The sequence below is a fragment of the Malaya genurostris genome, chromosome 2 (genome assembly GCF_030247185.1).
Source record: "Malaya genurostris strain Urasoe2022 chromosome 2, Malgen_1.1, whole genome shotgun sequence".
Taxonomy (NCBI): Eukaryota; Metazoa; Arthropoda; class Insecta; order Diptera; family Culicidae; genus Malaya; species Malaya genurostris.
The window spans coordinates 107,719,253-107,732,183 of record NC_080571.1 but is presented as its reverse complement, the minus strand read 5'-3'; the positions used below and the strand labels follow the sequence as shown (position 1 = coordinate 107,732,183).

General features: G+C 35.5%; 1 protein-coding gene across 1 annotated transcript; it reads right to left on the bottom strand.

Moving 5' to 3' along the window:
* Window positions 1-5,032: 5,032 nt before the first annotated feature.
* On the bottom strand, window positions 5,033-10,040 carry LOC131428753 (uncharacterized). The gene is made up of 5 exons (XM_058592795.1): window positions 9,980-10,040; window positions 6,315-7,019; window positions 6,068-6,257; window positions 5,599-6,010; window positions 5,033-5,541 (listed from the first exon to the last, which is right to left on the bottom strand). Exons 1-5 carry the CDS (start codon window positions 10,038-10,040, stop codon window positions 5,062-5,064), a joined length of 1,848 nt encoding a protein of 615 aa, XP_058448778.1. The 3' UTR covers window positions 5,033-5,061.
* Between the last annotated feature and the right edge of the window lie 2,891 nt (window positions 10,041-12,931).

The following is a 12,931-nucleotide window of genomic DNA, read 5'->3' as shown; positions in this document are numbered from 1 at the left end:
GAATTATTACTCTTATAGTTATTATTAAAGTTTCGTTTCGCCAAAATATAACATTGTAAGTCGAAATATAGCACGGCGGAAGGTAGTTGTAAAATAATGCTCAGTTACGTTTTGAATGCAAATTTAATGCACATTGCTTTAAAGTATGTAGAATTAGTGTTATTAAACATCAACAATGTAAAGATAGAGTTTTATTTATTTATTTATTTATTTTTTTGTCTTCGATTAGAGACTTATTATTATCTATTATTATTAGAGACTTATTATTATCTATCTAGTCTAAAAAACATTAACTTAACAATATTTTCGATTTAAATGTGTCTTTGTTCGTAGTAAAATCAAACAAATGATAAACTCTATTGAATTGATTACAGCAAACATCCATTGGATTATTTTGTCCATACTGTGTGCGATGAGCTGATCGTCGTATGAAGTCCATTCTTCGCAAAGATCTTCCCGGAACATTGATATGAATCCTTGCCAGAAGTGTGGGGCAGTCGATGTTATTATTAAGCAAATCAAAAACGAAAAGTCGTTGATGAAATATCCGCCGGTTTTGCAGCGTGGGTAAGTTGATGAGAACACAGCGATCTTCGTAACATGGTAGCTGAAGCCGATTAAGCCAAGAAAGTCTTCGAAGCGCGAATCGGACAAAACATTTCTGCACTCGTTCGATCCGGTCGATGTGAACGTTGTAGTATGGAGCCCAGATTAGGGGCTGTCCATAAAAGACGTCACACTTTTTTTGACGATTTTTGACTCCCCATCCCCCCTTTGTCACAAATTGTCACAGATGCAAAGACCCCCCACCCCCCCTATGTCACATGTCACGAATTCAAAATAAATAAAATTCATCTCAACACATTCTCAATATGTATGACAAACCATACAAATATGAGGGAAAAATTGATTTATTACATGCTCTCATTAGATTAAAAAATATCCCTAAAACTTCAAAATCATCGGAATTATTTTATTAATATTAATTATATAATTTAACAAAAGTATTTGATTGGAATTGATGAAATCATCTGTTTCATTCCTTCTATGGGGTACATAGATATATAATTTCTTAAGCTAAGGAATAATATTTCCTTAGTGTAGCATACAGGGCTGAGAAAATAAAGATCAAAACCTCATAAAAACGAGATCACTGCCGAAGAATCTTTCCAAGATCAGTTGATTTATGTAAGTTCAATCATTGGATGATTCGATAAGCTTTGATGTTGGTGGAGGAAAATCGCATATGATCAAGATAAGACATGACATGATCTACGTCTGAAATCGTTGATCTCCCGCCCTTTTTCAAATGGAGTACAATTGAATAAACTGCATCAGAATCAGATAAGAGAAATTCTTATAATATACTATTATCAACGCTAGAAATTACTGAAAAATATGTCAGTGCATAACTTAAGTTAAACATCTTTTTCTTTTTTACTCATATTAGGCAAAATTTATTAATTTCGCTAATTTACTCGCTCCTCCGTGCACTTTTGCTGATCACAACAGAAATGATTTCCTGCATCATTCATTTCCGAATTCACAAGAAGAAGCTTTTACATCAACAAATACACGTTTTCCTATAGAATGTAAACGTTTATTGTGGAGATTTTTTCAGGAAATAGGGGAAAGCAGTAATATAATTAGGTATTTAAAAATGCGCTCATTGAAAATAGTGGACGTCACATTCCAAAAACCTCCCCCACTTCCCCCTGTCACAAAAGGTCACGTTTTATGAAACACCCCCCTCCCCCTGGCGGCGTGACGTCTTTTATGGACAGCCCCTTACAACTCCGTATTCTAGAATACTGCGCACTAGAGTAATGTAAACAGCCTTGAGACAATAAACGTCGTTAAAGTCTTTAGTGTTGCGTTTGATAAGTCCCAGGACGGTAAAAAGTTGTAAATGTGCAGTGATATAATGCATATGGTTACTTGGGAACCCAGGTGGGCTACGTGAAATTAAGCTGTAAAAACGGTTTAGAATCGCAATCTGATCTAACTCGGAAGAGAACATTTTGTTTTTATAAAAATCCCTACACGGAACGACCGAAATCAGCATTTTCGCGAAAAATTTAGTTGATTTGCTGATTTTAGTTAGTTATTTTTTGAGACAACTAAAAAAATCTTACTTTTGCTGATTTAGATTTTTTATTCTCATTCCCTTAATAATAATAAAATATTTGTTGAAATGACTATTTTTTTTAGTTGAATTCACAAATTAAACGTACTGTCATTTCTTAGCTAAGGCACACTTCATATCCAGTCAACTAATTTTTTAGTTGAATTAAAGAAATATAATGTTGTTTTCAACCAATATGAATGGTTGAATTGGCTTCTGCAATCTGCAGCTATATGGCGCCCTGTCACCGAAACGGTAACACCTTAATGACTACTAGCCACTAGATGGCACACTACTGCCGAAAAAAATTCAGACGCGGTTGTCTTTTCTATATTGGCAGGTATAAATACGATGTTGTGTTGGAGAAAAAGACATAAACGAAACGTAAACATCTTTTTGAATTTTTTTTCTTCTAAATCACTGTTTCTTCATTCTCACTGAAAACTTTGAGCACTCGGAAAACAAAAACCGAATACAAATAGTACACCGGACGGCGCAGCTCGGAAGGTTTGAAGATACAAAAAAACTTCATCACAATTAGAGTGAAACATTCGAAATTCACTTCACTGTTCCGCGTAAAAACATTATTACGCACAATCGCTTCAAGTGCGCACAAATTTTGAATAAATACGATTTCCACTAACAGTTTACGACATTTTTACATATCGGTTTAGAAATTTAAATAAAGATATATCGAACACATGCGAAAAACATCAAAACAATGTTCAAGCAGTTTCAATAAGACTGTCCTTTTTAGCTTTTCAATGGATTGTTTTGCTTTGACACTTCTCATGAGTTTTTGGCTAATAAACTTGTTAATAATACCCATTTCAGTTTTGTTTTTTTTGTGCTGTCCTTCAGTAATGATGGTGATAGATAAATAGAAACAAATTTTCTGATTTTAATAACAAAATTAGTTGTCAAGGAGAATTTCGTGTTGGATTGAAATATTGCTGGTTTGAGTCCAGGATATTCACCAACTAAACACATTCTCTAAAACTAAGAGTTTTTTCAGCAAAGTAAATTCTCAATTTTAACTAATTTTATAGTTATTTTGGAAATTTTGTTGTTAAAATCAACTAATTCAAAAACAGTAATACGAATTAGGCGTGGAGCTAATTTCGGTCGTTCCGTGTATTTATATAAATATGTAATATGTAAATATGAAATGTGCACGCAGAACTAAACAAATAAATCTTAATGTTAGTTTCCGAATTTGACCAATATTTCCGAATTATGTACTACAATTTCTTCATTTGAAAAATTACAGTTGCGGTGATAGAAATATACAATATCAGGTTGTTTAATAAATAAATAAAAGCATCAAAACAAAACAATTTAGTATATGAATAAACCGTAATTCGCCTCAACGAGAGCTACCAATTGAAGTAAAAGTAATAAGTATAACTTGTTCTTTTGCTTACTGTATTGCACTTATTTTACTATTTATTAACATTTCTTCAGTGCTAAACAAACTTTTTATTTGTCGAATATAGGATTGGTTCGTCTATTGAATGAAATTCAGTTACTTTTTAGAAAATAAATTTCGAAATTTCATATTTCGACTAAAAGTTTAAGCTATTCGCAAAACAGTTCACAGCAATATGCAATATTCACAGTCTATAGGTTTCGTATTTTCAGCACTATTCATAACATTCATGAGCAAAGTTAAATACTATTTCATAACTCTAGAAAGTGAAGACGATAGGTCCAAAAGAGAGTAATTATACATTATTTATAGGTGATATTTACTCTCGTCAGAAAAAACACATTTCAATATGAAACTAAAACTAAACGCAAACTATTAAACATGAATGAACTAATAGCCTTTTCCGTCACGAGATGGTGTTACTGTGATGTCTTTTTCGATTTGTATTGAATTCGTTGAAGTGATCCATATTGATACACAATATATTTGCTTCCTGTATAGTAATTCTTCATTGGTGCAAAACCCACTTTTTATCCGAGCCTCTGAGAACCCTATTGTTATATACCATTAAACTTAGCTCGATAAGATCGGGAAATGTTTGTATATGTGTGAGTATCTATTCTCTCAATTTTCTTAGAGATGCATCGATTTAAACAAACTTAGGTTCACTTGAAGGGTATTAGTGGTTCATTGATCTAGATCGAAGACCAAAAGCGATCTTTTCCAGTTCCAGGGATACAATAATATAAGTAATGTAACCGACAGAATATATTTAAAACCTATTATTGGGTCATTGATCAAGTGTGAAGATCAAATAGCTGTCACATGCGTTTTCGGAGATATCATAGCAAAATTGACGTAACCGGTAAAACGCACGTTTTCTTTACTACTCAATTTGCTAGGAAATGGCGGAATCGATCTCAACAAGCTTAGGCTTGTTTGGGAACAACTATTGGCCGAACGAACTACTTACAACTTAGGCTTATTTGAAAGCTACTTTGAGGTCATTTATCAAGTTCGAGAGGCTTATGGCGACCCTTTTCGGTTCATGAGATGTATTACTACAGGTGACGCTAAAATTCAAAACACTAATTATTCTTGGAGATACCTAAGCCAATATCGGAAGTCTCAAAACTACCACTAGGTTAATTTTCCAATATTTTCCAACATATATAATACACAAACTTAAAATTGGTTTCAAGGAGAAGATATAGTTACTGGGTTCTGTCCTGGAGCATAACTATTGTTTGATGAATTTTACACTTCTTAAAGTCGACTTAAAGACTTTGGTTGCAAGAATCTCGACTTAAATTGCTGATTGCTAGAAACAAATTGCTGCTGGTTATTCCCAAAATGGTGTGCTTTTATATTTCTTATTAATTGCTTGACATTTTACATTCTTCTTGATATCCAAGCGGTTGCGTAATTTATCGTCTTCAATGGGTAATTTCGGTTCGCTGAAGTTTTGATTCCCTTTACTTGGTACTACAAGCCTCAACAGCCTCTTTCACTTGAAAAACTTTGCTGTGACCTCACAAATGAACAATACTGAAGCTATCGCATACCCAAACCCTAGTATCAATAATCCACCGCTGATTTCACTCACTCCAAATGGTTTCAGGACAGTTTTCTGTTTATCCCTGGAATGTTCGATCGAGATCTGCACTCGGTAGTCCATGTAATGGTACACCTCCTGCAATTCCACGTACCGAAACAAACAGGCATCACGTATCCACATCGCCAGATAGTCGAAATTGTCCAACAGTGGCCAAGTTTTGGTCGCATAACCTGTATCATACTCGTAATAGAGGAACTCAGTCATTAGTCGATAATTTTCGATGTTGTTGGCAGTGAGCCAGGTACCAACCATAGAATGACCATTATGAAGTGTTGCCATAACGAATGACTGTTTGCCTTCGTCTGCTATCCTGTGCAAAGCTGGAATCGGTGCAACGTTGAAGGTACGCAAAACTTGTTGAATGTATGGCTGGAACAACAGTAACAGTACAGTAAGATTACTCACATATACCAATATAAGAATTACATTCTCGCTTCCTTTCAACATGAACGTCCAGGCTTCATGGGGTGCATTCCACGGGAGGCCGCTTTCTGCTAAATCAATAACCGTATCGATCGGGGGTTGGAATATAGGAACCGCCAGAATACTATGAATCTTTCCGATATATACGTATCCGATGATGAATGTTCCCGTGATTAGTACCAAAGACACGATTACTTCTGAAGTACGGTCTCGTCTTAAGTATGACGGAAGCAGTAGGAAAGATGCAAGCACATTTAAGAACGACCACGACAAACTTTTTCGTTGTGAAGAGACAGTATTGTAATGTCTCGGCAGAATACGATCAAAGATGGATATAATGATGAATGATGCAATCACCATTGCCCAAACGGGTTTGGTAAACATCATAAAAATTATTTTCCAGGATGAAATCAGTCTGAAACCAGAAAAAAAATTAATACCTAAACAGAAAAAGGTATACAAACTAGAATACGTCGATTTAGGCGCAAGACATGTTATTCCAATCCATTGAATCGGAGCGGAGAAGCTAAAATACTGAAATAACTGATACCATCCTCCGACGGCTCCTATCGCAAAATCAGCCTCTCGATACAGCAGTGCTCCAATCATTCCATTACCTGAATGGTTATTGTCGAACACATGGCCGTACTGCTTCTCCTGATCTGGAAAAAAGATTGATCAATGCTGGATTGGTTTTACAGTTAAAGAACCAATCTCACCGATAGAGAGACTCCAGGTACAATTGTACCATAGACAGAACTGCACTAAAATGTATCCGTCGAGTCCGTCTATGGTGTGCGATTGCTCTAAATACCGGACAATTCCGTCATCTGTTCGACGTGGCATAACCCAAGGTAGCAGGAAGAACGATGCCAATTTGAATGTCTTGCCCATCAGGTTGGCGAGTTTGTTTGGGAATAAGTTTCGTTCAAGTAAATAGGTATTGTTTTGTGGAAAGTATGTATCCAAATGTAATAGATCCATGGATCCAGGAAGATTTCCAACATAGCGATGTGTCATCAGCTTAACGGCGTTTCCGTTAGGTACTACGAGAAGTAAGTTTGGGATTTCTTGCAGGGCTGGATGAAATAATATTCTTTTCAAATGAATTGAATGTTCAATTTGCGTTGCGCGAATAGTCATTATCATTATGACATATTTTTCCGGTCGTCGAAACATAGACTCATCGTGACTTGGTATGTATTTGTCAAGGAACTTGAAAATGGCGTTCTCATCGACAACGAAAACCGTACACCCATGCTCAATGGCAGGTTTTAACGGGAACTCGAACCAGAACGATTTCTGCTCGACGACTACAACAAAGGGTAAGTCCGTTCCGATGTTCGCTGTGATGTTAGTGAATCTTCCATCCGCCCGATGCAGCACTCTGCATAGTGTGAATACTCCGGTGAAATATGTTGTTACTGGAAGCAAAGTTGAATTTATTCGTTATTAATCTGGCGTTCGCATCAAATATCGTGAAGCCTTAGGTTGCTGTCAGAGTGAAAGCGTAACGCGAAGCGTCGAGGTACGCGTGCGAGCTAGCTGCATTCGATCAAAGCAAACCTCTGAGAGTGACAGCGATGCGATAACAGTACATTGCATTGAATCGTTTCGCTTTGCATCGCGTTCTGCGCTCACTCTGGTATCAACCTTAGACTTGAACATGTTTGGAAACGCTTTATTTGCATTGCATTTCGGAATCTGCCTGCTTACTTGCAACCAAGGATGGCTTTTATCGTATCAAAGAACGTCCACTAGCAACTTTTCACACGATTCAATCAGTGCCATCTAAGAGAGACGGATATCATCGCAGCAACAAAAACCCTGCATGGCTCATTTAACATAGAATCGACACCAGTGCGAGAGCGAATTTCTCTCGATGACATTTCTGAGAATCAAAGGTTAGCACGCTGCTGTGGGGATCTTCTCTGAAGCAACAAACGGTCGCTTATTCTCGTTTCGCGATCCGATTCTATACAGGCAGATGATAATTGCGATAGAATCATTTTACTATAGCCGCTTATTCTATGTGCATATAATCTTTGTATAAGTTGTGTCTATGAAAATGTATGTGTATGCTCTACACAAGGGTTTTGAAATATTGCAACCTAGTATGAGAATCATCAAGTCGAATCATCGATTCGATTTTCTGCGATAATTGTCAACTTGCGATTCCTTCTTGGTAAATTCCACACAGCACCGATCATTATCAGACTGTACAATTTTTTAAGGGCCGTGAAATACTCAGAGTATGAAGTGGGGCGAAGACATGAAGAAAAATTCTCTCACGGTTTATGCATTGAAAGACACGAGTTCTTGTAGCATCTTCTACCGGATTGAAAATGTTGTATACAACCACGTAAAACCACGTAAACCACGTGACTCGCTGTGCGTATTACATTTCTTTCCATGCTCTCTCGCCAATGTGCAAAAAGACTCTCGATGTGGCCGGGTGGCCAAGGAAGTTTTGATATTTTCGGTTAAAAGTTTGACTACATTACATAAAATCCTATAAAACTACCGCTTGTTTGGCAGCCTTTCTGAGCCGATTTTATTTCTCTCTCAGAAAAAATGGCGTCGTCATAGAAATCAACTTACCTTAACAAACATAACATTCACTTCATTTTTATCTCGACAACCTCTATGTTTTTATGCACTATTCGCATCTAAATTAAATTATTTAGACAATGTCAAGATAAATTTTTGATCCATGTTTTCGAAGGCGAGAAATTCAATGAACTTCTGTCAAATTATCGTCTATCACCAAAACTGCTTTCAACCATATCCAGACAGATGCCAATTATTGGGAATCGATACACGCGCAGAGCCGGGGGTGCGTAAATTAAATAAAACATCGCGTTTTTTTTTCAAATGTTTCGTGTAAAAAAAAAAGGTTTTCCAAATTTCATTTGATTTTAGTGTAAATAACATGAACAATCCTACTGCGTCCGAAGCTTTAGCGCCTGGGGACCTTCTGAGTATGTTCTGAGATTATGGTAATGTTTAAGAGATGTTCCAATATCCAAGAACTACTTGCACAAAACTACAAAACTTGCAGTATTGTCCTTAGGGACTACACTGTGTCACAGCAAGAGCGACAACGGTTAATAAATTTTTTGTTAGTGGTTCATACTTTTAGAGCTACACATTGCTTACTTGTCCATTTATAGCTGTTCCGGGTAGGTTCCCAGTCGTCCAAGAACTTCAGTGAAAACAGGTCTTAAGATCTATGCGAGCATTCAGCAGCCCGAGAATGATAAGTTCGTTAATGCACTTTGTTACATTGGTAGATCTTAAGGCCTGAACTCCAGGTAGTTTTTGGATGGCCTAGAGCAATAACAATTGTTGTATTGATCGCATGTGGCATTACGAGTACGGACCAAGAACGATAAGTTCGTTAATGCACTTTGTTACACTGGTACATATGAAGGGCCTAACTCCAGGAAGGTTTCGGATGGATCACCGGTTACGTTGGTAGACATTAAGGCCTCTTCCGAGGAGGTTTTGGATGAGCAAGTTCTTCTACAGATCGTATAACAGTGTGTCAATTTTCTGTAAATAGTACTATGAATACATACCGCACTCAACAGTTATAAAAAAGCGATTATGTGCAATATTTGTTTTCCAGATAATTCTTAGATGCCCACGCTCTTATTTAGATTTTTTGAAACTAAACAATTCATTAATGTACATTTCACTATATTCAATTCCCTGAAGCATGTTAGATTGTTTTGTATATGTATATAAATTGAAATTTTTTACGCGATCGATCATCGATCGATCATCGCGAAAATAAATAAAAAATCGCGTTATTTCAAATAAAACGCGTAAATAAGTCGCGTACATTAAGTTCACGTAAATTGAGGTTTTAGTGTATTGATTAAACTTGATCCCAGAACAAGTTTTTTTGTTTGTTTCAATTATAGAAGTTTCAACCTCAACATCATTCGCCTCTTTGGGTCATGAAATTTTTTTGACTGTATGTGCGTGGTTGTGAATCGAATTCAAGCGGGCTGCGCGAAAGGCGTCGACTTACCCATCACGCCATATCAGTACTCTAGAGAAAGGTGGCATAAATCATTACATTTTGAATTCACCTAGGCATGAAATATGCTGGGTGGAGCAATCTAACTTTTGGTGTGCATTTTAAGAAACAACATTCCAAATATTATCATTTCCCTTCAACAGTGATCCAATGACATTGTGTTTGAATTTGAATTGTTCTAATACAAAAAGATTTTAGTACATTTCAAAAAACAAAACCAGCAATATTGAAAGTTACGTTGATGATATGAATTGAATGTTCCCGAAATTCAATCAATTTTTTTACACTACACTACATTGATTAAAAAAACTTAACACTTAATTAATTTCAACTTACGGATTTTCGCCAACAGGCTTTCGTATCCCGCATTGAAGTTCAACTCTGTCAATAACTCCATCTGCAATCAAATGTGTACTGCTCGGAAAACTGTCTTGCTCTTGTTATGAACATGAACTAACCCCTCTACTTTATAGCCAGAATTGCCCTACCAGGAAAATATTTGACAAATATTTTCTTTGAATAAAGAATGGTGGAAAACTTTGGTATTATTTGGTTTCGGCGACAATTTCTGATACAACACATTGTTTGTCAATGGAAAATCATTCGAATGAAGTTGGTAAGCAGAAATCACCCAATCTATTATTGATTTGTTAATAGTTGGCATTAGGCGGGGTGCTGTGAGTTGATATAACTAAGAGTTGGGAGGGGAATCAAGGTAGTTCAAGGTGTGCTCCATGAATATATCGTGGAGCCTCTGCTTATCAAATGGTAAAACAATTTTAATATTCTGTAAGGGATAGGATGTCAAATAATACTTAATTTACGTAATATCTGGACGAAGAAATTCGCGATTGGTTCGAATAAATATAACAGTAGAGTAATCTGTATAAATAAATTTTTCATTCCACTTTCAGGATACGAAGACCAACAGTTTCATTTCGTTTTGATTTTATTGAAAGGGCAAAATTTTCTTAAATTATCCTGCATCATCTTTTGGACATTCTGGTCGTCTATATTATTCGTCAATTTATTTCCATCATCTCGTCATCATTGAAACATTCCGGTCTTTTTCATATTCTGGTTCACAATTGACCTATATTCCTATATCGTATTCATTGCTTTGAATGGTGCAAATGAATATGAATATTAATATGTATTGAAAGTTACAAGTTCGCCTTTGCAAAGAATTTAGCACAACGATTTTTACGAAATCCAATCAATTTGTCTGCTTGAACATTATTGTCAGAACTTTTGGAACAGTGACAGAGCTGCATACTAGAATGGGAAAATGTTATATGGGGAAAATTGTAAAAGATTTGTTTTTTCGTTCCACCAAACTTTTCGTGTTCCTTTTGGGTCCTATAAGAACTATGCAAAATTTTAGCTCTATCGGAGATACTATATTTTCGCAGTCGCAGTTAAAAGTGTGGATAGGGCTTAGTATGAGGAATTCGAACTTTTACAACAAAACAATCTGTGCATGTATTATTTTCCTAGAAAATTTAACAAGCAAGAAAACCTTTGGAGACCGCGCGCAACAGTTGAAATAAATGATAAGATTTTGCTTGTTAAAATCATACATTTTTGTTTGTCACTAATCAAAAAAATCTTTAAAACTAATTTTATTTCGATTTTTACCCATTTTCACATTGGTAATTTCTTTCAACAGCATTTGCCGCCTTTTGTCGTGGGACGATCGAGTTATTCACCAGTCACAATCAATCTCCCGGTATATTAATTTTTATTCTGTCCAATGAATCGATGCTCTATCAGCCCGGTCAAGATAAAGATTCTGCTTCAAGTATTTTTTTGTAAAAAACTTGTTATGTAATGTTATAAGGCTTTAGTAATATTTTGAATTATCTATACCTGAACTTGAATTGCTTAAAAGCTCTAACACAACGAAAGATGCACATGAATTTTCCTACAAAAAAACACGTGCAAACTTTTTCGATTATCAACAGGAGAGAAAAATTATCTGGTTTATAAGAAGTAAAACTGATATGGTTTATTCAAACAATAGACTTAGTTGTTACACAAATAAGATCATAGATAAATCGAACTAATTTTGTTCTTGATATAAATGTAAAACATGATTAGATCAACAAATACATTACCAAGAACATCAACTCAAATTTTGTGGATATGTAATAAAAGATTAATTTATTTCAACATTTAAGTCAATGTTCATTGAAATCAATGTTCTTTTCAAGAGAATATTGAAAGATTTTTTAAGCTAAAAATCCCTATCATTAATTGAATGATTGTATGTTTTGCCTTTCTCATATAGAAAGGTTATGCAATCACTGTGAAAACCAACTTTTGAACCGAGGCCCACTACCTTTTCTCGTAGATGCCTGAACCGATTTTTACAAACTTAGATTCACATGAAGGTCTGATGGTCCCATACAAAATTCTTGAATTTTATTTGAATCCCACTATCGATTCCGGAGCAGTACCGTAGTTGTTCAAATTTCATTGGTTAGTCGTTGACTTTGTTGATGGGGCGCCTGGATTTTCGTGGTACAGGGGCGCATTGCAATTGACTGAAGTTAGATTTTTTTAACTGGGTTTGTTGTTTCTTCATATTCGTATTTTTGTATACAACAGTTATATAGTTCTAGTATCAGACTTATTTGTTACGAGCGAGGCGCCGTATTTTCTTCAACAACTCATTTTTAACTCTTTTGTAATTTTCCTTAAGCTCTACAATTCCCACACAAATTAACCATGAAGACTCATTTGCAACATACATAAGTGTTATCATAATCTGAATGTTAATGTTTCTAAGTACCCATGTGTTGAGATTTCCACTTTTTGTATTTATTATTCTTTCAAATAATAGTTTCGATTGTGTGATTTTGAAATAGAGTTCAAAATCTACTTCTTCAAAACTGCGCAGAAAGAAATTATGAATTTTACAGGTGATATAATTCTTACTAATTTACAGCCAAGCAGATATGTCCTTCTGTGGCTCAGTCGACTATCTGGTGTGCTTTGTGATCTAATGTTTTTCGATTTAAGTCGCGTTGTTGCTCTCGATCTTTAGATTTTTGTTATTCCATTCGTTATAAAGCCAGTTAATCTCCAAACCACACAATTTTTCATGTTCTTGAATACAAATTTGTGTAAATTATGACGCTCCATTTATATGCATCTGTTAAGATATAAATTCACAAGCCTTTTTCGAACTGTGTGAGTCTTTTTATATATCCATGGAAAACCTGCCGGTTTTTGGTTACATTGAAAACATCTTGCTGCGCAAGTTGCGAAATTTCTATTGATGAT

Coding starts and splice junctions, on each gene's coding strand:
- LOC131428753 (XM_058592795.1), bottom strand. CDS start 10,040: ATGGAGTTATTGACAGAGTTGAACTTCAATGCGGGATACGAAAGCCTG. Junction 7,020..9,979: donor AAGCCTGTTGGCGAAAATCC/GTAAGTTGAAAT, acceptor CTTTGCTTCCAG/TAACAACATATTTCACCGGA. Junction 6,258..6,314: donor TACCTGGAGTCTCTCTATCG/GTGAGATTGGTT, acceptor TCTTTTTTCCAG/ATCAGGAGAAGCAGTACGGC.